The 25606-nt window shown below is 50.3% G+C and overlaps 10 protein-coding genes across 10 annotated transcripts; 6 read left to right on the forward strand and 4 right to left on the reverse strand.

Moving 5' to 3' along the window:
• Nucleotides 1–632: 632 nt before the first annotated feature.
• Nucleotides 633–4750, reverse strand: AA0111_g11466 (putative phospholipid-transporting ATPase; the record flags this gene model as incomplete). Its single annotated transcript, XM_028645335.1, has 2 exons — nucleotides 633–804; nucleotides 861–4750. 2 exons carry the CDS (start codon nucleotides 4748–4750, stop codon nucleotides 633–635), a joined length of 4062 nt encoding a protein of 1353 aa, XP_028500968.1.
• Nucleotides 4751–8535: 3785 nt separating this feature from the next.
• Nucleotides 8536–9656, forward strand: AA0111_g11467 (hypothetical protein; the record flags this gene model as incomplete). Its single annotated transcript, XM_028645336.1, has 3 exons — nucleotides 8536–8607; nucleotides 8660–9439; nucleotides 9495–9656. 3 exons carry the CDS (start codon nucleotides 8536–8538, stop codon nucleotides 9654–9656), a joined length of 1014 nt encoding a protein of 337 aa, XP_028500967.1.
• A 504-nt stretch (nucleotides 9657–10160) lies between these two features.
• AA0111_g11468 (hypothetical protein) lies at nucleotides 10161–10892 on the forward strand (the record flags this gene model as incomplete). Its single annotated transcript, XM_028645337.1, has 1 exon — nucleotides 10161–10892. One exon carries the CDS (start codon nucleotides 10161–10163, stop codon nucleotides 10890–10892), a length of 732 nt encoding a protein of 243 aa, XP_028500963.1.
• Nucleotides 10893–11784: 892 nt separating this feature from the next.
• AA0111_g11469 (hypothetical protein) lies at nucleotides 11785–13488 on the forward strand (the record flags this gene model as incomplete). The annotated part of the gene is made up of 1 exon (XM_028645338.1): nucleotides 11785–13488. One exon carries the CDS (start codon nucleotides 11785–11787, stop codon nucleotides 13486–13488), a length of 1704 nt encoding a protein of 567 aa, XP_028500962.1.
• A 2769-nt stretch (nucleotides 13489–16257) lies between these two features.
• Nucleotides 16258–16425, reverse strand: AA0111_g11470 (hypothetical protein; the record flags this gene model as incomplete). Its single annotated transcript, XM_028645340.1, has 2 exons — nucleotides 16258–16272; nucleotides 16327–16425. The coding sequence occupies 2 exons, from the start codon at nucleotides 16423–16425 to the stop codon at nucleotides 16258–16260; spliced, it is 114 nt and encodes a 37-aa protein (XP_028500940.1).
• Nucleotides 16426–16786: 361 nt separating this feature from the next.
• AA0111_g11471 (hypothetical protein) lies at nucleotides 16787–17611 on the reverse strand (the record flags this gene model as incomplete). The annotated part of the gene is made up of 1 exon (XM_028645341.1): nucleotides 16787–17611. The coding sequence occupies one exon, from the start codon at nucleotides 17609–17611 to the stop codon at nucleotides 16787–16789; it is 825 nt and encodes a 274-aa protein (XP_028500941.1).
• A 1993-nt stretch (nucleotides 17612–19604) lies between these two features.
• On the forward strand, nucleotides 19605–21479 carry AA0111_g11472 (hypothetical protein; the record flags this gene model as incomplete). The annotated part of the gene is made up of 1 exon (XM_028645342.1): nucleotides 19605–21479. One exon carries the CDS (start codon nucleotides 19605–19607, stop codon nucleotides 21477–21479), a length of 1875 nt encoding a protein of 624 aa, XP_028500942.1.
• Nucleotides 21480–22175: 696 nt separating this feature from the next.
• Nucleotides 22176–23993, forward strand: AA0111_g11473 (hypothetical protein; the record flags this gene model as incomplete). The annotated part of the gene is made up of 3 exons (XM_028645343.1): nucleotides 22176–23095; nucleotides 23148–23311; nucleotides 23362–23993. 3 exons carry the CDS (start codon nucleotides 22176–22178, stop codon nucleotides 23991–23993), a joined length of 1716 nt encoding a protein of 571 aa, XP_028500943.1.
• A 302-nt stretch (nucleotides 23994–24295) lies between these two features.
• AA0111_g11474 (hypothetical protein) lies at nucleotides 24296–24713 on the forward strand (the record flags this gene model as incomplete). Its single annotated transcript, XM_028645344.1, has 2 exons — nucleotides 24296–24639; nucleotides 24704–24713. 2 exons carry the CDS (start codon nucleotides 24296–24298, stop codon nucleotides 24711–24713), a joined length of 354 nt encoding a protein of 117 aa, XP_028500938.1.
• Nucleotides 24714–24962: 249 nt separating this feature from the next.
• Nucleotides 24963–25561, reverse strand: AA0111_g11475 (hypothetical protein; the record flags this gene model as incomplete). The annotated part of the gene is made up of 2 exons (XM_028645345.1): nucleotides 24963–25451; nucleotides 25505–25561. The coding sequence occupies 2 exons, from the start codon at nucleotides 25559–25561 to the stop codon at nucleotides 24963–24965; spliced, it is 546 nt and encodes a 181-aa protein (XP_028500939.1).
• Between the last annotated feature and the right edge of the window lie 45 nt (nucleotides 25562–25606).

The following is a 25606-nucleotide window of genomic DNA, read 5'->3' on the forward strand; positions in this document are numbered from 1 at the left end:
GGGTGGTCTCAACAGTATCAACAAGAAACTTCTTCGTGGTGAAACCGCATGTCTGTGCTGTGTTGCTGGCAAAAGAGCGCTCACAACCGCAGTAGTGACGATAGTGGGGTAACAGGTGCCCCTCCGTACCCACATTTTGGCTCTGCCACCACGCGGTGGACGGGTAAAGAGCTTTTAGTCTCAAGGCACCGGATAATTAGTACGCGCCATAGTCGTGATTTACCGTTCGTCCATTACATTGGATAAGCGATGAGCCGGCGTGGGGTTTCTGACGTTGCATGAAAATATTAGAGGCACGTGAAGCTACTCTTTATGTTTGCGACAGGAAGCTTCGATCAGTGCGAAAGACATTTTGGGTGGAGATAGCTCCGCACTGGAGACACAACACAATGTTGAACGCAATTTGTAAGCGCAGGGGAAGTAATGAACACAGAAGGGGCCTTTAGAAATGTACAACTAGAAGTCCTCGTTGATTGACGCTAATATCAATAACACCTGCACTATTCACATCACAGACATCATACCTACTGGGAGCGCAGTCGTACAAGAACATCATACCGCCTACTTTCCATACGCCGAACAAATTCCGATGAGTAAAATGCGTTCCCCTTATCAGGTCCAAATGCCTAGGGTTATTTCCGCGAACTCGCCATCTCTCCGAACCGCCCTCTTTGCTGTGTGGTATCATAGGCTTGTAGCACCCGAGCTTGTGATTCGTCTGTTTGTGAAAACGCATACCCACGCTGTTTGCGCATACGCTGCACTTGTCGGACTTTTCGGATGGCTTTTTGGAATTGCTCCATACTGTTGCAAAGTCAGTGAATCGTGGCGAGCAAATATAAAAATTGGGGAAAACATACCGTGGCCTGTAATCTTGTATGTTATACTTCTGAATCTCTTGAACGTGATGGTAGCTCTGCGGAAAGTACATTCTCTTCGCGTACTTCCACGCAAAGTCTCTGATGAGACAGAGTGGTGGCAGTACCAATACCATTGCCCAGAAGCGTGGGTCAGGAAAGAGGCGCTCGATTACACCAACATATTCGTTGGATATGTTGATCTTGGGGGCTACGACGGCGTAGATGGGCATCAAGATGAACCAAAGCAGCATGGAGCCCGGAATAGCTAGCACGGTATACTTTGTCCAGATGTTGGTGATGAGGGAGGCTTTGAGAAGGACGGTCGCCAGATTGGCAGTGTAAGCGGCGGTTCCCCAAACCCAATGACCTGCATTTCGGCCATCCCACTGTGGCCAGTCCCAGAGAATAAATGCTTGGGCACCGAAATACAAAATCAGCGAGTGGTAGAAGCCATTTCCAACCCAAGACCAGAAAGAGTGCATACGGAAGAAGACACCGGACTGACTGAGGCGGTAGAGCTGCGGATACCTGTCCAAAAGCCTCGCGCTTACGAACTGATCGAAAATACCCAGGACGAAAGGCGGCGCCGCTGTGAAGAACACGTTGTAGAAGGTCAGCGTCCACGACTCATAGATAATCTGACCCGAGAACCCATTCTGGAAAGAGTACCAGAACTGTGTCATGAACATGGCAATGTTCTTGTAGAAAGAGTACAAGATAACCTTGCTGACACGCTGATAACTCCAGGCGCCGTGGACAAGGAGAAGTTTGCGCAAATAGCGGAATTGGCCAATCGCGATATCTGCGCTACGTGCTGCCTGCAACCCCTCAACACCACTGATACCAACACCAACGTGAGCGGCCTGAATCATGGAGACATCGTTTGCGCCGTCACCGATAGCCAAAAGGATAGCCTTGAGGTGGCGTTTGACAAGCTTGACGACAAGGGCTTTTTGTAGAGGGGAGACACGGCAACAGATGACAGCCTTGCACCTGACAGCCAGGTCCAAGAACTCCTTCTCAAGGTCACGCTCAAGGGCATAGGTAAGCGACTTGCCGTCGATAACTAGAGCGAGAACATCCATCTCAGCTCCACCTTGGCTCTGACTAGTAACTGCTTGGTACTTTTTGCGAATGTTGTCTCGCGTATCTTCCTTGTTTTCTTCGTTAACAATGAGTAGACTCATGTCCTCGCTGATCAACTTGCAACTCATGCCAATGTTGATGGCAGTTTCTTGGCGATCTCCAGTGAGGACCCAGACCTTGATACCGGCGGATTGCAGGGTAGCGATAGTGTCTGGTACACCCTCTTGCAGTTTGTCTTCGATAGCAGTCGCTCCAAGCAGAGTCATGTCATGCTCAATGAGCTCAGCAGCCTTGTCTAACTCTTCGGCACGATTACCGCTAACAGTTGTTTGTGCAGTATTGAAGACCGACCACCATTGCTGGAACTCGCTCTCTGAGATCTCTCGCATCGCAAGACACAACGTGCGCAGTCCCTCGGAAGCGTACTCTTCAAGATGCGTCAACGTCGTTTCCACATGAGGGTTGTCTTTGCCAAGCCTCTCCAATATGACGGTGTCGGCTCCCTTGGTGTAACAGACAATCTTGCCCTCAGGAGTACGGAAAATCGTAGACATCCTTTTCCTGGTGGAATTGAATTCGCAAACGGCTAGGAGTTCATATTCAAGCTCGCGACCATCGACTTCGATAATCACCGCGCGTGGCTTCCTCGCAACGAACTTGTAGCCAAGAGTCACTGCGCCTTCCACCAAGGCGCCCTCATCGGGCGATGCAGCTTGGTACTTGATGGCGGCCTTTTCGCCCTTTCTTTCGGGGATGACTGTATGGCAAGTTGCGAGTAGAGTAAGGAACTGGTCAATAATGTACTTGTTGTGGTGCGTTTTGCGATTGTGCTCAAGTTGCTTGAAGTCATGGATTCCGACCTCAACACCGTCTTCAAAGGTCGCACGTCTGTCCTCGGGGACCTCATCGGCATATTGAATGCCGGCAATCGTAGACTGCTTGAACTCCATCATGTTGCATGTCAGAGTACCTGTTTTGTCCGAGAAGATGTATTCAATCTGACCTAGTTCCTCGACCAAAGACGAAGTTCGGCATTTTGCCGGTGTGTCTGTCGGTTCATAGTAAATATCGAGATCAGAGTCGATGAGACTACCAGTGTAGTATTTGACGATTTCAATCGTCACGAAAAGCGAGATGGGAACCAAGTTGGAGTATAGTACCCAATATGTTAGGAGGTCGCGGAAGAATTGTTTGGCGCCGTTGAAAGCATCAAGTCTGAGATACTCGAGGCTGTCTCTCTCCTTGGACTGTATAATCACATCACCTATAGAGCTGATGATGCTTAGCGCTATGAGAATGACTACAAGCATGAGAATCTGCTTGTTGACCAATCTCTCCACTGCAGTAGTCTTGATAGGCGTAGCCGTGGCATTTCTCATCAGCTTCGTTTCGTGTCCAGTAAATACGACGACACCGTGTATCCAAGGTGTGTTTCGCAGTGTCGCTCCACGCAACAGCAGCTGATCGGGTGCTAGTGGTAGTTCCCTTTCTCCACCACCAGCTGCCATGGTCAAAGTTGCTTCATAGGTGTATAGACTGCTGTTAGGCTGTTCTGACCGTATACGGCCTCCTAGTCGTGCCAGCTCAGCAGGACTGACAAAGTCAGCCGTCTCAGGTATCGCTTGCTTGATCTTCAGATTTGTCTCTCCGTCCAAGTTGGCCGTCTCAATGTAGCATAAACCCTCGGGCTCGGACGAAGCAAGCAGGACCAAATCGGTGGGGAAGGATTGTTCGGATTCAACGCGTACGATGTCGCCAACTGCCACATTAACCCATTTTGTATCTGCAAAGGTAGAGCCTTTGAGAACCTGGGCTTTTGAGTTGTTGAGGTCAGAGTCAGATTGTTTCCGTCGGTAGTCCTCAATGTACTCCTTGACGGCCGAGACCAGCAAGACTATACCAAGCGGTACAATGGTAGTGTATCGCGAGGTGGGGGAGATACCGGGGATCTGTTGTAGAATGGCCGTGAACAAGAAGAAGAGATTGGCGTATTTGGAGAACTGTTCGTAGAGGAACTTGGGAAGGAAGGTGGCGATGTTGTATTTCGAGGTTGAGATGTGGTTGTCAACGTATTTGTTGGCGGCATTCGCGGGCGGGTTGTTCAGGTGGATGATTCTTGGCCCCAACGTTGAGGGATCTGGCGCGCCCCTGCCGAAGCCAAACTTGAATGAACCCATGCCCTTTTTCGTTTTGGAGGACTGGCCATCGTCGCGTGCGCTTGCGGTCGTATTCGCGCTGGGCTGCCGTTGGTGTGCTGCGTTCTCGGTCAATGGCAGATCCATTTCGGAATACTCGTTGCCCTTCCCGAACATGTTCTTGACTTTTCCAGTCAGGCCACCTCCAAGACTCAGGATACTATTCCTGTTGTGCGCCTTTTTGGATGCCCCGCGCTGTATGCCTGGTGAAGGCTGGTCGTACGCTCCTCCCGCGGCGTAGTAGCCCTGTGCTGAAGCATCGTCGTCTGCCGGTATGTCTGCATCCGAGTATCGCTGGTAGTTGTGCAGGTCCGAGGTTTGCGAGTAGGCTCTGCTGTTGTTTGCTCCTCCCAGATAGGGCGAGTCACCCGTGGGTGCGCCAGGCCCGCCCGGCAGGCCTGCCGTCGCCCTCCCACCCCCGACAAAGTCATCGTACGAAACCGAGGGCCGACCTTGCGGCGCTGCATCGGAGCTGTCTATGTCGTACCGCTGGAGTAGGTCATGGTCATTGGCGGGTGGCGGGGCACCCGAGTAATATGTGGGTTGATGGTCGTCGAAGTCGATCAGGTTCTCGCTATGAGACGGTCCGCCGGGCGGCCTGCTGGCCATAGCGGCCGAATGTTGCGATGGGCGTCTTTCTCCGAAGAGGGCGGTTTGTCTACCACTTCATGTGATAGCTTCCGGTGTGTCGTCGTTTCTGCAATGTGTTGTCGCGTCGCGGACGGATACGGAGGTCTTGCGGAGCTTCGTCGTAAGCCACCCTGGTTATAGTAACACAGCTTGGCGGGCGTCTCCGAGTTGGGTTTATACCGAATGCGCGCAATGTGTCGTGATCGCGTTTGTATCGTGAAGAAAGCGAAGGTCAACTTCCACCAGCGCCGGGAATGTTTGCGGATCCTGTTGCAAGGTTTCGCTGACTGCCGGTCGTCGAAAGATGTAGGCACGGACCAGAGTGCTGAGGCAGTGCCTACCACTACCCTAGGCCTTCTGCTGCAACCGCGCCCCTGGGGCCTCGTTATGTCGACGAATAAGATCAATTCACCTTGGCCGCACGTCTCAAATTGCACCAAGCTGACATTGACGCGCGATGCTGCAAACTACCCAACTTGCAGTGCCATTACGCGGCGCCACGCTGTGGGGAGAGATTTGGTGGAGACCCTGACGTTGCGCCAAGTCCGCACCCTGATACTAACCTTCGGGATGCTTTTGCTTCCGAGTAAACCCTTCTTGACAGGAACATGAATACAACGTCTTGTCTATCATTCGATAGCTAACATTGCTGCCGTTGCGTTGGAACGAACGCCCATTGCATTTGGTTAGAACACGCCAAGTACCAACACAGCTTGTGAGGCGGGCAAACTACAATTTCCCTCAGCCCGGTTCGTGCTGCGGCGGCGTCTTGCTTGACAGCATGGAAGAGAGATGACCCAATCAATACTATGCGATTGGATCGTGTATTTTGTATCATTTTGCAGGATGCTGTGTTATACGGCCTGCACAGTGGCTAGAGCATCGATATCGTTGCATCGTTTCGACATTCCTTCGCCCCTAACTTGTCGGCGATGGTGTCCAAAGAGATTACTTTGACTAGCTGCTCGCGTTGCGAGTTCTGAGGCTGTGGCCTCGTACCTAGGTAACGTCGCACTGAAGGCGGAGTCGTCATGCTTAAAATAGCACCACGTTTGCGCAGTTTAAGAATGATACGCATCGATCCAACGACCATGCAGTTAGTTGATTATGCTGCTCTGGTAGTGCTTTTGTGATATGTGGACTGGAAGATAGGTGAACGATCTTGATATACATCACTGTCGCAGCACACCCTGATTGCAGCAAGTCTCTCATTCATACCACGACTATCTTGTGACTATGTGGCCGATATAGTGATGGCCAATAAACACGTATTGCGGTTGTGCTTTAGCGAGCATGCGGGTGGTTTTTGGTGTTGCACTAATGAAATTTTCGACTGTCCCGCCGAATTCACCCCCACCAAACCAACGATTATCCAGGCCATGTAGGTTTCACCTTTTCGTGCTCAATTTCTCCGCTATACGCAACAATTAGATATATATATGTAATTAGATCTCAATCTTTCATCGAACAACAGCAATAGCCCGGCTAGCTCAATCGGTAGAGCGTGAGACTCTTAGTCTTTCACGGTCTAACAGACACGATTACTCAGTACATCTCAAGGTTGTGGGTTCGACCCCCACGTCGGGCTTGTACGTCCGTTCGTTTTTGCTGGATGGTTGTACAGGTGTTGAGGGTGAAGGCCCTGCGATATCTCTATAATCACCCCTTTTTTTTTGCTACCACAATCCACTAGAGTCCATCTAGCTGCTGAAACTGCGCAATCCTAGTTCTGGATGGAGCCTTCACTCTTTCTACCAGTCGTTTTATGAAATATCAGTTGCCTCGAGTTTTGCTTGAGGCAGATAGCTAAATGGCGTTTCGCAGGCCAACGACCCCAGAAATGCAATCCTCCACAAGAAGAACAATGTTTCCAACTATCTGTTATCTACCTGATCTGATCTGACGTCCGTATGAGTCTTCACTGTCCTGGTTTCGTTCACTGTCAATTGGCAAGCGCATTTCACTAGCGATGTGCTTGGGGAGCCTAAGCCTCGTGCTCGCTTTATTCAATCCCTCCAGCGTAATAGGTTACCGTCTTCTTTCCAGAAAACTCTCCTCCTGAGATCAACAGCTTCTCCGGATACACTGTTATGTCGGCCTACAACACCATAACCCTCACTCCTTATGAGAAAGCCACCTTCTGCAGCGTGATTGAACACGACAATCTCGCCCGACATTGCCCTCTCGATAACAGTCGTCGTGCTCTCGAACTAGACTACGCTACCGCACCTGATCTAGGATCATTATCGAGACTTCCAGCTGAGTCGATGGAACAACTTGTTCTGGAACTGGATCTCGCAAGTCTGTTGGTGTGGGGGAGAGTCAGCAAAAGGGCAATGGACTTCTTGGCTTGTATGATCGAGTGGAAAAAGGTAATAAGCACTGCCAGAAGCGTCAGACTTTGTGCTGATATCGCGATTCTAGGTCACTCTCATAGCTCCGAATACCGCGAGAATGGCTGTTGGCCTCTATTCGCACTCTACATTCAGCCTCGCTGAACTTTATGATGCTCTTCACCAACGTACCTGCGGAATTTCAGACTGTTACAACGCTGCAAAGTACATCAACATGGGCAGTCTAGTACGCCTTTATGAGACCTGTTTCTATCCAAGAGTTTGGTGGATTATTAAGCCATTCGCATCCAACTACTCCTGTGCCCGAAAAGTGCGAACGAGCGAGCATACCTAGGTACGGAAGAGAACGAGAAACCGCTGGAGAAAGAAGTGACAGTATACAAGGTACGTATGGATGAACGCGTCGGCTTCGTCGAAGCTGGTGTTTTGGATAGGACAGGTAGAGGTATTGAAGGAGTTTCGGGAAAGGGGATCAACGACGGAGACTTGAACAGACGATGGGCTGGTGGCTCGGCTTGGGAGTGATACACGCAAACACTATACAAGGCAAGACTTAGCGTCAGCCTATAGGCATCAGACATCGTAAATTCCTCTTGAATATTTGGGAATACAGAGAATTCTCTACTGTGTTGTCCTAAGTTTTGTAAAAGATGATAATTTCAGCCATGATAGTCAGTCGTGAATCAGATCGTGGTAGTAGACCTAAGGGATATTTGTTAGGTCCCCGGCTCGCCACCAGATACCTGCGAACTACATGTAATGCCTCATATGAGATGTATGTTTAGGTGGCATGACACATGCGAAGGCTAGTTATGCGATGAGCGACCGGAGAGTACGCAAGAACGCGATGGTTTGGTGTTCCTACCTGTGAGGGGCGGGGTCGCGGATCCTTTCAGGCTCGCAGTCCACCTCCCGTCTCCTCTTCCTTACACAAAGTTCTCTCTCGATATCACAACACCGCGTCCTTAATCACCCTGGCAAACATTCCGCATAGCGCATTGGTAATGTATGCCATGTTTTTGATACTGGTGTTGGTGTGATATGTGAGAAAGACCTTGTGACACTTGTGTTCGTGTCACTCAGTCCATACCGCTGAACTAAGCTTGAGCTTGCTCGTCCTTACCAACACACTTCCCAGACTGCATCCACGTATGAAACATGGTAAGCGTTCGCTGATGATCGTGGCTAGCTCGGTAGGTTGCTGATGTCATGCTTGGGGCTTTAGGCAACATATAGTAGGCATAATTAGAGGCGGAGCTTCCACCCATTTCATTATGACGACACGATGCGCGACGCGTCGGGCGACGTGATATGAGCCTACTTCTCGCCTGAATGAAGATGAAATTCTACCCTTCGGATACCAAAGACACTGAGAAAGACTAATTATCCAACTAACGCTTCTTCATCATTATGGACACAATCAAGAAAGCCATTGGCAGCGCCTTCGACCCTAACACAGACATCCCCGACCTCAGCGGGAAGGTAAATTGGTACTATCTCATCTACATGATCAAATTACTGACCACGATCACAGGTCTACGTTGTTACTGGCGGCTCTGCCGGCATTGGATACGGCATCGTCGCACATCTCCTTCAGCACAACCCGTCGAAAATTTACCTCCTGTCGAACAAGGAAGAGCACGCCGATGAGGCCCAAGAAGCGCTCAAGGAATGGGGTGCTATAAGTAATGTTGAGTGGCGCAAATGCAACCTCGAAGACCTAAAGCAGGTGGACGAAGTAGCCAAGTCGCTGGCAAAGGAGCTGGACAGACTTGACGCTTTGGTCTGCAATGCTGGGCTGGGTGTCGGCGTATACAATGAAACGCGTGATGGTCTGGACAGCCACATGCAGGTCAACGTCTTCTCGCAGGCACATCTTACGCTCACGCTCTTGCCTATACTGCAGAAGACGCCTGACTCGCGCATCGTACATCAATCCTCTGATCTGCACAAGGGCGCTGACTCGAGCATGAAATTCGAATCGATCCAAGAAATGAACCAAGACATTGGCGCAATGAAGCTCTACAACCGCACCAAGCTAGCACAGATCCTCTTCCTACGTGAGCTGTACTTTCGTATCAAGGCTGGCGAATTCGGCCAAGTCACAGAGAGCAGTGGCTTACCGTGGATCAATGCGACACATCCGGGCGGCGTGTTAACGGACCAGCAAGATCAGGCAGTTGAGGCTTACGGTACCATGGGAAAGGTTGGAGTCGCAGCGGTCAGGCCGTTCATGAAGGATCCCGTAGCTGAAGGATGTCGCCCGGCCCTGTTTGCTGCCGCGTCACCTGATATTGTAAAGGATCAGATTCAGGTAAGTAGAGATCTCTCATACTTCTTGTTCAGAATCTCAAGCTGACTTCTGACAGAACTCATACATTGTTCCCGATAAGAAGGTCCAAGAAGCGTCCAAGCAGGCCAGAGATGAAAAGTTGCAAAGAAATCTGTGGAGGCTGACCAAGGAAGTCTTGGAGTCGAAACTTGGTAGTCTGCCGTACGAGATGAGAACTGATGTTGTCAACACAGCGTAGGCCGAGGGTAAATGCCGGCCCGATTACAAATGAACATTGTTCGAATAAAATTCGGATTCTTGTAGATGCGCTTCATGATTGTTCGCCCTCGACTCTTCCATAGGTGGCTTGATATGCTCTACTTGGCGGAGATAAGCACGACCCGCGCGTCAGCTGCATGCATGTTCCCCTTTGTAAGGTACAGCCCACCTATACAGCAATACCAGATCGCATAGTGAAGCGTATGTAGCGTCTAGGTCAAGACCCATAATTAGCTATCACGTCTCGGCCATCGCAAATGCTAGCATGTACTTTGTAGGGCGCGTTATCATACCCCGCCAACGTCATAGTACCAAGTGGGGTTCCAAGAGGCCTCTGGGCAGCGACAACTGTACAGTCATGAGGCAACATATAATAATCGGCAAGACACTGGCAGTCCATTCATCAACACAGAGCTCAAACATAAGAGGTTTTCCAAACCCGTAAATACATCTTTTTTGTCAAAATACGCAAACAACCGCCATCATGTCCAAACTTACAGACTTCAAACTCCTCTCCTTCGACGTATACGGTACGCTGATCGACTGGGAGGCTGGCGCTCTCATTGCTCTCCAACCACATCTCAAGAAGACTGGTCAAGAGAACATGGATCGCAAGCACATCATGCAGGTCATGCACAAGATCGAAGCAAGAGTTGAGAGAGAACACGGCCATCTCAAGTACTCTGAGGTACTTACTATGGTGCTCCCAGAAATGTGTGAGCAACTTGGTTTGGAGAAGCCCAGTGAAGAGGAGAGCAAGGAATTTGGAGCGAGTATTGGGCACTGGCCCGGATTCTCCGACATACCCTCTGCATTGGAGAGGCTGTCCAAATATTTCAAGCTTGTCGTGCTCTCGAACGTCGACCATGATTCGTTCAAGCTTGGAAATGCGAATGGGCTCAAGGGATATAAGTTCGACGCGGTCTACACTGCTCAAGACATCGGTTCCTACAAGCCTGACTTGAGAAACTTTGAGTACATGTTGGCAAAAGTGAAGGAGCAATTCGGTATCGAGAAGCACGAGGTGCTGCAAACCGCGCAATCTCAATACCACGACCACCACCCAGCAAAGGATATGGGAATCAAGAGTTCCTGGATCTATAGGCCTGGAGCGGTTATGGGGAACCGTGATGATCCAGTGTACAACTGGAAATTCGATACATTGGCGGATATGGCGGATGCTGTGGAGAAGGAGGCGGCAGAGCAGGGAAAGTAGGCTCAGATGGGAGGTTGTGTGGATATGTACGTTAATCCTGGGTAGACAGCAACGCTAGCGATACACCAATTTTTGTTCTGTACTTGACAAGGAAGGTGTCAGTCGCACAGCGCTGGCTAGCGTTGATTACTTTTCGGTGCCAGAACATCCACCGGTCGAGGCCTATGCTTTTATTGTGCTGCGTTAGCTTGCGGGGTGCAGCAGATGGCTTCTACTTCTCCGGACGCCACCGACTATCACCCCTCACCAAAATCTAGAATCCGTTTATCGTCTGAAGTCGCTTTTTCCTTAATATTGAATACCGGCGATCACACCCAAGATTGGTGTGAGTGATGAGCTTCTTCACCAATGCGATACTTGGCTTCAGCCAAGCACCGAGCTAACATAGTATCTTGGTATAATCCATTCCTTCATGGATACGTCCGTTGGGCGGGAGATGAAAGAGAAAAACTGCTTCCTCGGACGTGTCGTGAAGCGGCTTGGAGAAGGAAGGTATCCTTTATGAGGGCAAGCCTCGGAGGTAATTCATCGTGCAAGTTCACGGAAAGGCTCCAAACATCCTTGCACGACCGATATCTTGACTCGGTAGTGTCTCGGCAACGTCATTATTCGCCAGCCACGTGCCCTATCTCACCTTCAACACCAACATCGTCCCCATCACAACGTCAAACTAGCGCGAACAAGAGTAAGCGCGTGATAGATTATCCGTAGGAATAGTTACATCGCTTTTTATCCCCGCAGTCACTCCGCTCTCCGTTGCCGGTAGCGCCTACCGGTACCTATGGCGGACCGACTCCCTGCGCCGCCATCGGCAGAAGCCCGGGAGCAACAGAATACTATGAAAGCAACCCATTTCTCCTCACGATGGCTGAAGAGAAGATTAGCCATCATCATGATTTTCTCCGGGAGCACTGTCCTGCTGTTCTGGTACTTTGGCGCTTTTACCTATGCCAGACCATATCAGCCTGGCACGCCACAACGACCAAGTCCTCCGAACCATGAGACGCCAGATGGATCGCTTCTTGTCAGCTTACCGGATTATGGGTCGTTCCAGGGCACCCAGATGCTCATGAACTTGAAGATGACTGAGACCTTCAGTCGACCAGTGGATGCATGGATGAACGTTGAGTATTCCACGCAACCAGTTGGTCAGGGGAGGTTCATGCCGGTAACATGGCCTGAACCTTTTGATGGTGTCAAGGATGCGACATCTACTGGGCCGGCATGTTTCCAGAACATGTACAGCTCGCTCGGACAGTCTGAAGCTTGTCTTACCATCAACGTGTACCGACCCTCAGGTATTCCTATGGACCAGAAACTGCCATCCATGGTCTACTTGCACGGAGGATCGTTCGTATCGGGCTCTCACCGTAGTTTTGACGGAGCGCTGTTTGTGGAGAAGAGCACAGAACCCCTCATGGTTGTTACTGTTCAGTATCGACTTGGTGCGCTGGGCAGCTTGCCAGGCAAGTTTATGGAAGAAGAGGGCCTTCTGAACCTGGGTATCCGCGACCAGAAAATGGCTCTGGAGTTCTTGCAAAAGTATATCGGCGATTTTGGAGGCGACAAAGACCAGATCACCCTCGGTGGTCAAAGTGCTGGTGGTCATTCGGTTGGCATCCACCTGTTCCACGACTACAACGAGGATGCCGGAAAGCCTTTGTTCAGCAAGGTTATCATGTCTTCTGGTTCGCCAACTGCGCGTGCCTTCCCAGGTGTTGACTACCCTATCTACCAACGCCAAGTCTCAGACATTATGGATTATCTGAATTGTCCTTTGTCACCCAGCTCTGCTGCCCTGGAGTGCCTCCGCGCCGCCGAAGCCGATGACATCCAGTTCATGTCCTCTTCGCTGTATAACGCCCACAACTACAATATCACTTGGCCCTGGCAACCTGTCTCTCCTGGCCCCCTCCTTGAGAAGCGCGGTTCAACCTCCGGCGAAGACGGCACCTTTTTCAACATTCCCATGTTGATTTCCTCCACAACCGACGAAGGTAAAGCCTTCGCGCCACAAGATCTACGTACCAACACCGATTATCTCAACTTCTGGAAGACTCTCGTTCCAGGTCTAACAGCTGAAGATCTTTCCGATCTTGAGACCCTTTACCCTGATGTAAAGCCAGAGGCTGGCACACTGGGCTACGTCTCGGACCAGTTCGAGCGAGTATCGGAGGCCTACGGAGACTACTCTTATATATGCCCAGTTCAAGACACAGCTTCCGTTCTTTCCTCAACCTCTGCCCCAGTCTACAAAGCGCGCTGGAACACACCAAATTGGGCGCCCACATACCTGGGCGTGCCGCACGCTAGCGATTCCTCGTACTTTAACGGTCAAGCAAACACACAATACCCAGTGATCGCGGATATGTACAGCGCTTACTGGGCGAGTTTTATTGTCAGTGGAGATCCGAACACTTATGCCTTGCCGGGCAGCGCAACCTGGGAGCAGTACGAGGGAACTGGAAGCAGGCAACTAGTGGTCAATCCCCCGACTATGGGTGGCGCCATGATGGAGGACGAGGGCACAGCTATCAGGATGGAGCAGTGTGCTTGGTGGAGAGACCCCGAGAGGGCTGCGAGACTCAACAAGTGAGCTCGGTCTCTTCCCACTATAGTTAATAATTTCATGAATTACCACCACTGCTTGTGCAATATCCCCTAGGGACCAACAGGGCTTTCTAGTCTTGGGTGATACCAGGGTGCTATAGCAACCCTACTCTCTATCGTCAAATTGCTCGGGCACCTCCATACTCTACAAGGGTATACTACTTGCTCCGTCATTATTTAGTTTTGTTCAACCACAGCAACTCGCGACTCGTCTATCACTTCTGCAATGGACGTTCAACTTCTGGTACGAGACGTTTTCCTGGCTGGCTTGTCCAAGATACTTGCCACCGCCGTTGAGCTATGAAAATAGCAACTAATATGCAATGATTTAGCATGGAAATAGGTTGGGAACATTAAGGAAAGACGGCAACTGCTACCTCGGAGGCTAAGCCAAAGGCTGGTGCGTTCTTATTGGATGAGACTAGCACAGCCCCAGACAGGGGTACTGTGACGAGCACATCTTTGCGCATACCTTGGACACTTTATCAACGAACTCAAAGATCCGGATAACAGGTGAGGCCTTACATGCACCTTGCCTCACTTGAGCTGTCACCTTGCACGATATACTTCCAGGCAGGTATAATTTTGAGCGGTGAGAAGTTCTGGCCCCCAATTCCTGGACGCCTTGCGCATTGACAATTGCAGCCTCCGTTGGTGACCGTCAATATACTGCGTCGCTTCGAGACGGTGACGACTTGTTTTGCTGTGCGAGGTGTGATAAAAATAGGGACGGTGCGGTCTGAAGCTCTACACCCCCTTAGGATGATGCCATCGTAGCAATGGTATGTACAATAGCAGCACATTGCTTCAATTGGAGCCTCTACTATGAGTCACAGATGTGCCCCTAGATTTTACCGGTGAAAAGAGGCACGATGCAAGTCTAGCCTCATGGCTATCTACTCTTCCAAAGCTGGCAGAACCCTGAAAATTGATCCAGGCAACCATACCGTATTTGCAGATCCCTTCACGATAATAGGATTAGCCCCGAAAAGCCAGTATATCAGGATGGATACAAGGCGGTACCAACGATGTGTCTGCCTTGGACGCCGCACGGCAACATGAAACTGCTTCTGCCAGACATGAAGGTGACACAGGCGAGGAAAGCCAATAGGTATATGCTGTGCATGTACGGACAGGGGCACAAGCGTAAATAGCGAGGTGATACCCATTTCGCCTACCTTTTTTTCACGTTCCACTCTCAGCTCAACTCACACGCGACGAAAAAGTTTTTTTTGTCGCAATCACATTGATACCACTGTTGTCGTGCTGACTGGATATACATCAACACAAACACACGCACACACCTCATTGTACGCGCAAAGCAACATGGCTATCGCAAACCCAATTCTCAACTTCGTCGTTCGCGGCTTCCAAGCTCTTTTTGGTGTTGTTGTACTCGGGATCTCCGTCTCTTTGATACGCGGTCACCACTGGGGTAGCCTCCCAGCCAGTTTGGGGTTCTCCGCTTTCGTGGGCGGCGTCACAATCTTGGGAGCAAAGAATGGAGAACTAACTCCCGGCTGTGCAAAGCGCACCCTTCTGACAGACAGTTTCAAGCGAGACTGATTTCCTTTCTCTCCAATGCCTCACTTGTCGATCTACCTTTATGTTTGAAACCCTTGCGCTGAAAATCACCTATCCAACGAGATGCGCATCTCTCCCTCGGTTCCCGTGCTTATCGCACGTGGATTTCAAGCCATCTTCAGTGCCACTGTCTTCATCATTACCATGCTCTTAATCACTGGAAACAAATTCGGCCCTCTTCCACTTATTCTAGGGTTTTCGGCTGGAGTGAGCCTAGCAACCTTGATCGCTGCGCTCTCAACGTCTATCTTCCGTACTTCTTTGCATCCCTGGGTCAGAAACACCATCGATGGCGGCGTTTTGTCGCTCAATATGGCTGTTGGTACTGTAAGTTTACATCTCTTCAATGCGACGACCTTGCACCATAGGCGTCTCGAGACCACTTTATTGACTCCTTGGCTCTAGATGATGGCGTCTGAACTACAAGGGTACTCGTGTAGTTCAATTCCTCCATACTTCAGTGAGGTTGTCTGTGGGGGATATCATCCGGAAATCCTGAACCTTGAAGGGTGCTATTTCTCGTACATGCTCACAGTTGGCTCTTTAGATACATGGAGTCGGTGTGTCCTTTATTCATGTAACACTGCCGTCATGCTTTCGAATGTCCCGGTAATACTGGCCGTTTGGACATTAATTTATCTGAGAACGGAGAGAGGGTGGAGAGTTGGTGGGTGGACGATTGAGAGAGTACATAATCCGTACGAGCCTATCGCCATAGACAGCGCGATACCCATGGTATCGGTTCCAGTCAGAGCACGTCTGTCTTGACATGTCAAGGCGTACTATACATGGCAAGTCATCAGTACCACAAAGGAAGTTATCGCACGGAACAATTTGACTGATGTGTGCATACCTGAGATGCGTTCATCCATGGTGTGATTGTGCGACGTCTTTTCCACTAGACATATCTGCTAAGCCTCCCAGAGGGGTGTACAGGAAACAGGTATAGCACATATAACAAGATTCAGTCAGGAGAAATGAGAAACAGATATACCACGATGAACGGCTTCATTCGATCACTCACTAGGCATGCCAACTGCTGTCCAAGCTCCTCTTCTCGTAATCTGAAACAGCATCGCCTCCCATATCAACGCCGTGCATGTCCAGCCTTTGGGTATCCCCTGTATCCAGCCTCACAAACTATGCCGACCCACTCAAAAGCATCATCAATCTAGACTGGGCAAGACTGCGATGGTGATTAGCGATATTCTAGTCGTAAAGACTCCTTCAAGCGTCTTACGCTGCCGCAAGATCCACAGGTCTTGGCGTCGCCACTGATGCCGGCGCCGCACTTTGGGCAGTCGCCGTGGAAGTTGACAAGGACGGTTGTGGACTGCATATTGGTTTTTAAATATCGGTTTTGTTTAGTATCGTAGGAGAATGCAATGTTGGTAGTATCGTGAAATGCGCTGATAGCTGTTCGAAGTTGGAGGGGTAAAGTGGGGTTGATATAGAGAGCTCAGGTAGCTACAGGCAGCTACGATAGGCCTAAGCAGCTAGTGCATAAGCCGTCAGATGACTGGTACGCGGTAAGTGCGGTGGGTCTTGCGATTGGAGGTACGTGAAAAGCGTGGGATGAGTGTAACGTAGACGTGCGGGGCCAAGTACTAAGGATCTTGTCTGATAGGAAGGTACGAGGCGCGAGGCGAAAAGAATGACCGAGAGGAAGGACAATACAGGTGCCTGATTACCTATAAACCCTACCTAACGTGGCATATGATCTGTCCGTTGATAACGGCGAACCATCCGTCTTCCTTTTTCTCCATCTCTCTCCACGTCGCTGCAATTTCTTCCAGATCCTGCTCGGTCGCGTATCCGCTGTCTAGAGCCCTTTGTTTATAGTCACTCTTAACAGTCCTATCGGCCCAGAGTCCGCACCAGAACTCCCTCTCTTCCGGCGTGCTGAACGTCCAGGCCGCTACGCTAGCCTCGATATCGCCTCTTGGAAACCCTGCTTGCATGGCTATCGCATGCAGATACTTGCCCATATTGGGATGTGCCTTCAATCCAAATGCGATCTTGATGTATAGATCTTTCCACTTCTGCATGCCTGGATGCTCTGGGTACCAGTCCATAGCGCTGTAGTTGCAATCTCGAACTGCAACGACGCCGCCTGACTTGGTCAACCGCTTCATCTCCTTCATCGCACCCAGCGGATCTTGTAGGTGTTGCAGCACTTGATGTGCGTGCACGACATCGAAGCCTCCTTCCTCTACGCCGTCAAGTTTGTCCCATTCAAAGATATCTCCAGCCTCAAATCGTATGTTTGTGACGCCCCTTTCTTCTGCGTGTTTTTGTGCCTTTTCGATCACTTCTGCAGAGGGATCGATGGCATAGACGAAGCCTTGTGGGACGCGGGTAGCAAGATCAACGCTGATGGTGCCTGGCCCGCAGCCTACATCGAGGATCTTGAGCGAAGGGTTGTTGAGGTAAGGGAGGAGGTGAGGACAGGAGTTCTCGACTGTACGCCAGCTATGAGAACGGAGGACGGAGGCATGATGGCCGTGGAGGTATGGTCCGGACATTATCGGAAATTGGAATAACCGTTGCGAGGGTTGGTTGCCGATCTAATGAGTATGCAATGGATAGGACCAGCAACTGAGGGCAGGCGTGTTCGTATATGTCCAGTCGTAGCTGCAGCCTAGGTTAGTTGCGGAGTTAGCTGGGCATAACAGTCGCTTTATTTCGGCAATAGCATATATCACATTCTTGAATGCGCCGAAATCGCTGTTGAGCTATCCAGGGATCGTGCGATCTAGCGATATGGGACAGTTGGGAGGAGGTCGCTCTTGACGGGATGGGTAGGGCAGCCTGCATCTTCAAGTCCGAGCATCGGCCATCTCGGTACCATCGCTTAGTCATTCGCCTGTCTGTTCGATTACCTTGCACCGACTGTGTTCTTGGTAGATCTTCAAGATGGAATTGACATTGGTAGATGAGATATGAGATTATCAGTGCGTTGTCTTTGTGCTGCTCTCTAATTTCGCGGTGGAGCCGTTCACGCGTTCGTAGAGCATGCAAGTGGACCAGACATGCGCCGCCTGCAAGCTTATTTATGAGATGATCTCAGGCTGAGATTGACATAGCATTGGTACCCACATGATCTAGGTCAGTGTTGTTCGTAGAGCAGCTGTCGAACTCATCTGCCTTGGCTATCAACGAGCGCTGGTGGACTGCAGCCGTTGTGTTGCGTCAAGCAAGCCCAGCGGCTTCCCCCGAACCGTCCTGACTGGCTGGCCCGGCCTATTCCATCACAATCATCAACCCGGCCTTCCTTCCACAAGCAACTTCATCTTCTGCAAGCTTTAGACTTGGCTCGCATACCACGACGACAGGGCACTCGTCTCACAGCATAACTTTGCATTGTCAGCCAACAGCATGCCATCCCCGGCCGCCACCCCAGCCACTGGAGCCACCCGCTAGTCCTAGAATAGACAATGGTAAAATCCATGGATACATGGACCTTGGAACGGGCCCTAGCATTACACGGAAGCGACGCACAACATATATCCACAAAAACCTCACCGTCGGGTTCTGGGTCCTCCTCCATCTCATCGTGGGTTACTGCATCGAGCAGTTCTCTTGAAACCATTGATTGCTGGCATTGGGCATTGTCCGTTTTAGATTTGGTCGGCATAGATAGCTTGCATGCGAGCTACATTACATTATGCAGGTCTTGATTCGAATACCCTGCGGCACGGTCACTAACACGCGACCACTGATCTAGATAACCCGACTACATCTATCTATACGCAAATCCTTCGCAACCAATGCTATCTTCACGACTGCCATTACTGACACAACTCCAGTCGTATCTGTCTGTGACTTCTGGAGCAATCTACAGGATTCAACACCGAATCAAGCTACTATCGTCTGGGACTATCAGCGGCTGGGCATTATTCTTTTGCGAGCTTTGGCCCCACTATCTTCGCTACCATGAGCCTTAATCATGCTTTCTCTTTCGTTCAGCGCCGACTCCACACCAGGGGCGTTTCCTTCCAGTATCAATAATCTGGGGTTTTCACGATTCCCTCGAACAGAGGAGTTCAAAGCATTATTCCTTTCTATCCAGACTTCACAACCAAGCGCTCGTACATCCACGGAGTGTTATGTTCATGTTATTTGCCACAAACTATTCTGGCATATTGCTTGGGATTTTGATACGGTTGCGATGTCTCATTTGAGAGAGCCTTCTTGTTTCCATGTCTTTGGTATTGCGGTGAATATGAGTGATTCATCACGTCGGTTTGTCGCGAAACAAAGATATGACAGTGTTAAATGTGCGGAGTGTTTCCTGGACTCAACTCTGTTAGGGCAGACCAAGTCATCAAAGAAAATAAAACCCAGAAGAAGGTACGAGGTGAGAGTTAACAGGCACGATTCAAGATCGAGTGAAAGAACTATTGACTGAGCTATTACCCAAATCGCGATCAATCGCGCCTCACGGAAGGACTCTTCTTACGTGGCTGCTCTGTCCGCTCACCCACCACGCATCTGGAATATACACGTAATATCATTATGTCCTCAACTCCGACCGCTACTCACTCTCTTCACTGCACCGCCGCTCCGAGCCGATCCCTCACCTCCGACAGAGCTGCCCTTGGAATCTTTGGACCGAAACTTTACTCACTTTACATCAATTGGCAAACCAGTATCGAGAATCCCAACCAAGCAACGCTTTACCCGTCAAAAGCAGTATGGAAAAGAACAGTACAAGCGGTGCGAAACCAGGAAGTGGGAGGAATACCCAGTGCGCATACATTCAAGACCTTCATGAATACGAAACAGGTCAAGGAACAGCTTTACATGCAAGATGTAGGAGATTGTTCGACTGTCGAAGACGGCGAAGACAAGGGGGAAATGGAAGAGGAATCCCTAGATCTACTTACCACACGCTTCTGTAAGCACCCTGTCCATCCCGGCAACCCTTGGATGGGCGATGTCTGCCCGGGGTGCCTCATTACTCAGTGTATCGCCTCCCTTGATCGGATTGCACATGTCTGGCGCCTTGTCGGTGGACCCTTGAAGCCTTATAGCTCCGGAGACCCAGAATTGTCTCATATTTACCATGCAGCTAAGCGAATTTGGCATGTTGAGAAAGTTCGATGGGCTAGTCTGGTGGACGTGTACGAGCGGTACGCAAAAGAAGAGGTATCATGGGAGGAAGACTCTCTGCAAACCGGCTTGGCAATTCCAGCGTCAGTGATGGGATCTAGTAGCTGCATGAAAGCGCTGGATCTCGCGATACTAACCCCATTCCTTGCGGAAGGATGGAGCGAGTTCTTTGTACCAAAGAGGCGCTCAAAAAGGTGTTGCGTCGGAGGCGAGTCGCAAGGAACCTCTGCTACTGGGGATAAGGAAAACGAGACCCCGCGTTCTCCACCTAGTTCGCCCAAGCCGGAACAAGAAACATCGTGGTACCTGGATGGGGTCTCTGATGGGTTAGAGTCAGACAAACAGAATGAGAATGGTACCAACGGAGCGAATATAATCTTATCTCCCCCCAACAAATCGACCCTTACACAATACTCCCCATCAGCCTCCTCAGATTCGAGCATCTACGCTCTACCACCATCATCGATAACACCATGCTCCCCACCTCAAACTCTGTCCCAGCTTCATCTACATTCTCCTCCTATGTTTGGAGTATACTTTCCCGACGACCTTCCGCCACCTTCATCACGACGATCAACATACTACCAGCGATCCTCTCCTTCGTATACACCGGGTGAACACGCCAGTCCACCAGGTAGCGTATGGGTCGACACAAGCTTCATGAGCGATTGCAACTACGATCGTCTCGGTGGCACACAAGATGAAGACGAAGAAGCGGAAGAACATAGAAAGAAGTGGAACAATTATGCTAACGAAATGCTTCAAATACGCGGAAAGGACTTGACAGATGATGGCATGAACATAGTCTTTGGGGAAGAGGTAGAGGGGATGGAGGATGACTGGAGTGACGAAAGCGACTCCGATGACGAAAAAGACGACCTCATACACACAGGCAAGGAGATCCTGAGCCAGAAGAGATTACCCGGTCAGATCACGAGGTTGAGTATTCAGCGACCAGTGTTCTTGTTTAGTTGGCAGAAGCAAACAGAAGCAAGGGAAACAGACGAGACGAGGGGCGACGCTACGTCACATGAGTTTGAAGACGAAGACGTGGAACAAGCAATGCGAGAGATAACTCCCGAAGCGGTGGAGCCTTCTAAACAGTCAGCAGCAAACATCGATATGCCAATGGTTGTCAGTGGCAGAGCGGAGGAGATGAGAGTGGTGTCGCTGGCCGGACCGGAGACCCAAGTATCTCCTCGTCGCCGGAGTCACGAGGAGTTCGATGGATCTGGAGAGACGAAGGAAGGGGATGGTGTGAAGAGATCCTGTCACTAGATAAAATCTCGTTGACTGCCTCATCGTTGCATGTTGAACACTTGAATTGGAAAGCTATTTATACAGAAGGATTGATAGGGAGTGCAGGCAGAGATGATATACACCTTCCGGTATTGTGACATTTGGAAAGTGAAGCGCAGTGCTCTTCCATGTAGCTAACACATATACCTTCTGCCAGCTTCGTCATTTGGAGCTCAAATACTCCTTCTGCACTTGTCCCATTGATCGGTACACTTACATATACGTGCCTCACGAAACGAAAAAATGAGCTGCCAAAATTCAGGTTAGTAACGATCATGTACCGAGAAAACGACAAAAGTTGACGGCAAACAGCACCAGTGTGCAACGTACCTACAAATGCTAACGCAATCGAGTTTAACACCTATAGTGATTTTGCCGACTATGTCTTTGACAGAAAATGCCAAAAGTGCAATGCCAAATTTATACACGACAGCGGTGGCATTAAAACACTATTCCGGAGCTGGCTCAGTGGACAAGGTAATCTCGAAGGCCTCCATAACCAGGTGTTAGAGATTGACGGTCACAGCAACGATCAGTTCGCAGGTCAAGTGCAGCAAGTGCTCGAGAGCCTGTTGCATCGCCTGCTTCAACAAGTACAAGGCACTGGAAATACCAGTCAATGGCACCAAGATAGTGTGTTGCTGCAGCCGTGGGCGACTTTTCACCATTTGGATGATGCTTTGTGGATTCGATCGAGAATACTGCCAGGCCAAGAGGAGCGATGCAATAACGAAGACCAATATTAACAGAACTGTCGACAAGGGTACAGGATTCGCCCGAGGTCACATGAGCACGACAGAAAAGCGTAGTAGTAGGGAATTTGCTGGCCAAGATAGACACCGAGCTTTGGACGCGGAAAGGCAAAAAGACAGGTTTTACGAGAATCTGTTCGCCTTCCTCGCAGTATTATATCCCAGTCCCGATCAGAACAACCCAAACACCACGCGCTTCGATGTAGACCCACCCAAGGCCGTCTTGTCGATGTTGGTTAACAGCAAGGTCCTCGATAAGGCCGCGGAGCTACTCAGAAACGACAGCTTAGACAATGTGACCAAGAGAAAGAACCTCTACATGGCGTTCTTTGGTTTTCTCCGCAACGTCGGAGTTCATGAACTATCGAAAAAGGCTGTCATGTTCAATGAGCGCGTTGTGTTGCCGGACACTATCAATCTCCTAACGCTGTCTTTCCAAGGTCTCCCAGGAAACGTGTCCGGGGAAAAGGTCTCTGCACTCGCCAACAATCTTCGTAATCTGAACATTCAAAGCCAGGTCATGCTGAGTGGTGCCCAGAGGTCACGGCACGAGTTTCAGGATGAGCAGAGTACGGACCTGTTATGGCTCTGCCGTGAGATCTCTGACCTTTCCCAGTACCTCCAGATTGGAGACGGCCACGCAGGACCAATTGATCATGGCATTATTGAAGTACCGGACGACCAGATCTGGCCCATTTTCCATTTTGCGAGGGAAGCACAGATGTTCATTCAATCACCAAGGGGTCGTATCAAACGACTCATTACCGAGATAACGACACTGAAGACAGGGCTGTCTTCTGGCATATATGTCAAACACGGCATGTCCAGACTTGATGTGATAAAGTAAGTGGTTTGAAAACTTGTTGCCGTCTGAGCTGGTGATTGATTCTTGTAGGATTCTTATTGCAGGTCCCGAAGGCACGCCATATGAGAACGGGCTTTTTGAGTTTGATCTCTGGTGTACAGCCGAGTTCCCGTATAAACCACCACGAATGTTCTTTCGCGGTGCGCAAGGTGCCGAAGTCTGGTTCAATCCCTATCTCCACATGGATGGAGTAGGTAAGCCTGCTGCGATTCCTGGTTTCGATCATGTGTTGATTTCGTTGTAGTGTGTCTTTCTCTTCTTGGTACTCATATTGGACATCTGCCAGGCGAGAAATGGCGTCCAGGCGAGAAATGGCGTCCAGGCGAGTCGACTATCCTTCAAGTCCTAATCAGTATCCAAGCAATGATCTTCGGCGCTAGTCCTCTCGACCACATCCCAGCGGATGTCCCAAAGGCAGGTTATCAAGACCTTTTCGGCATCAACATGATTAATAGCTTGACAACAAAGTACGCAATACTGGATTGGGCCCGTGATCCACTCGATTTCTGGAAAGATGTTGTAAACATTCATTTTCACAAGCATGCAGACGCGATTCTGCGTACAGTCGAGCGTTGGGCAGTTGGCGATAGGCGTACTAAAAGCCAGTATCCCACACAACGATTCACCTTGCCACTTGTGCGACAACGTGAAGTGGATTTCGCAACAATACTACCACAACTACAGGTAACTCTCCAAGGATACGGTGCAACGTACGCTCCACAGATAGCGCATTCGCATAGCCAGAAGGATACAAACAGCGGCAGGGCCGGATATGAATCGCAGATGCCGCCTCATGCACGAGGAGGTCGTTTCAATGGTCTTGGTGGCATGGAGGGTTATGAAGGTCCTGGGTTTCAATTTGGGCGCGGATCCTGATAGGTAGCGGACGGACGAATGCTGCAATAGGGTTCGGCGATGCGAAGTATTCATGGTGACAGGTAGTTGCAATTCGTAGCACATGCAGATGTTGACAAAAAGAATGCAAGATTGTAATGTTGTAGAGACATGCATCGAGGAAGCGCGATATGCTCCAGGGCGCTAGCACCTTGGCATACATTTTCCGCGGCGACACCATCAACGCTCCACTGGTATCATACCCACGCCAGAACGCACAACCGCCTCCATCGCACACCCTCTTCGGCCGACCGCGGCGATTGTTGAATTCTCGAGTCGCCGTCATGCTGTCCCGCGCCCTCACTACCGCGTTTCGACGTCCATGCTCAACCCAAACCCTCCGCACCACCCTCCGCACCCGCACGCAACACATCCACACACCAACATGCTCCTGCGTACGACCCACCCTCTCCACCTTCCGCGCGCAAGCCTCACAACAATCGAACTATGGAATCCGGGACCTCGTCTCCGGCTTCAATGGCTTGAGCATGGGTGGACGGATACAAACGCGCGGCATGAAGGTGCGGAGTTCGGTCAAGAAGCTGTGTGATGGATGTAAGAGCGTAAGGAGGAAGAAGGGGCGATATGTGTACATCATCTGTTCGAAGAATCCTAAGCATAAGCAGAGGTGAGTTTGGTCCGGGGTGGACACGGTGGGGGAGTGACGATTGGAGTATGCTAACACCGCGTAGGCAAGGATAGATACGTTTGTGGATACTTGTGAGGCTAGGAGAGGAATTTGGGAATATCTTGAGTGATGGGTTGATGGAGAGCGACAACCCGAAAGGAGGAGGAGCTGTATCATATGTATGCATACAAAGGCATTACAGGCGTTTAGACGGGTACAACAGCAATTTGGAACAAACACTCAGCTACTGCAGCAAATGGAATCTACTCAAGACATCGAAGTTATGTATGTCATTACATCGTGATTGATACCATTATGGCCACTTATCCCATACTGCCTCCACTCCTGTCACCAGAGATGATACCCGCCATCTTCAACAACTCTCGGTCCATTTCTGCGTCTCCAGTCCCAAGATTGATCCTCCGTCTAGCCTCCGCCTCGCGCTCTTGCCACGCCCACTCTTTCCTTTGTTGTTCTGCAACCTCGTCCCCACCACAGCCCCAAACCTCCAAACTCTCAATCTCGAAGCGATCCTGCCAATCCTTCTTCTTCCTTCCGGGTTGCTTGCTTGGATGGAAGGAGCCGCCACCCTCGGAAAGATGCGTGAAGATACCAAACTCAAGCGCATCGTCAAGATGCAAGGAAACCGGGCCAGGACGGAAGGGAGAGTGAGAAAACTGCGACGAGGAAGCTGATTGCGTGGGAATAGGGGTACCTAGACCGACACCGGCGGGGTAAGTTGGTGATTTAGAGAAGTAAGTGTAGTCTTTGCTAAAGGTTGAGGCTGTAAAGACATCGTGCGTAGGTGAGAGCTGAAAAAGTTCTGTTGACGAGTCGCCACAGCGTTCCCATCGTACAGTAGTACGGTGAGGTACTGTACGGTGATACGACGTACGTAAGCCGTACGTAGGAGACCTCTCATCGGTCCGTACAGTATCCGTAGGGGGTGAAGTTTTGGGAGCCGTAG

The sequence above is a fragment of the Alternaria arborescens genome (assembly GCF_004154835.1).
Source record: "Alternaria arborescens strain FERA 675 chromosome Unknown contig_50, whole genome shotgun sequence".
NCBI classification, from domain to species: Eukaryota; Fungi; Ascomycota; class Dothideomycetes; order Pleosporales; family Pleosporaceae; genus Alternaria; species Alternaria arborescens.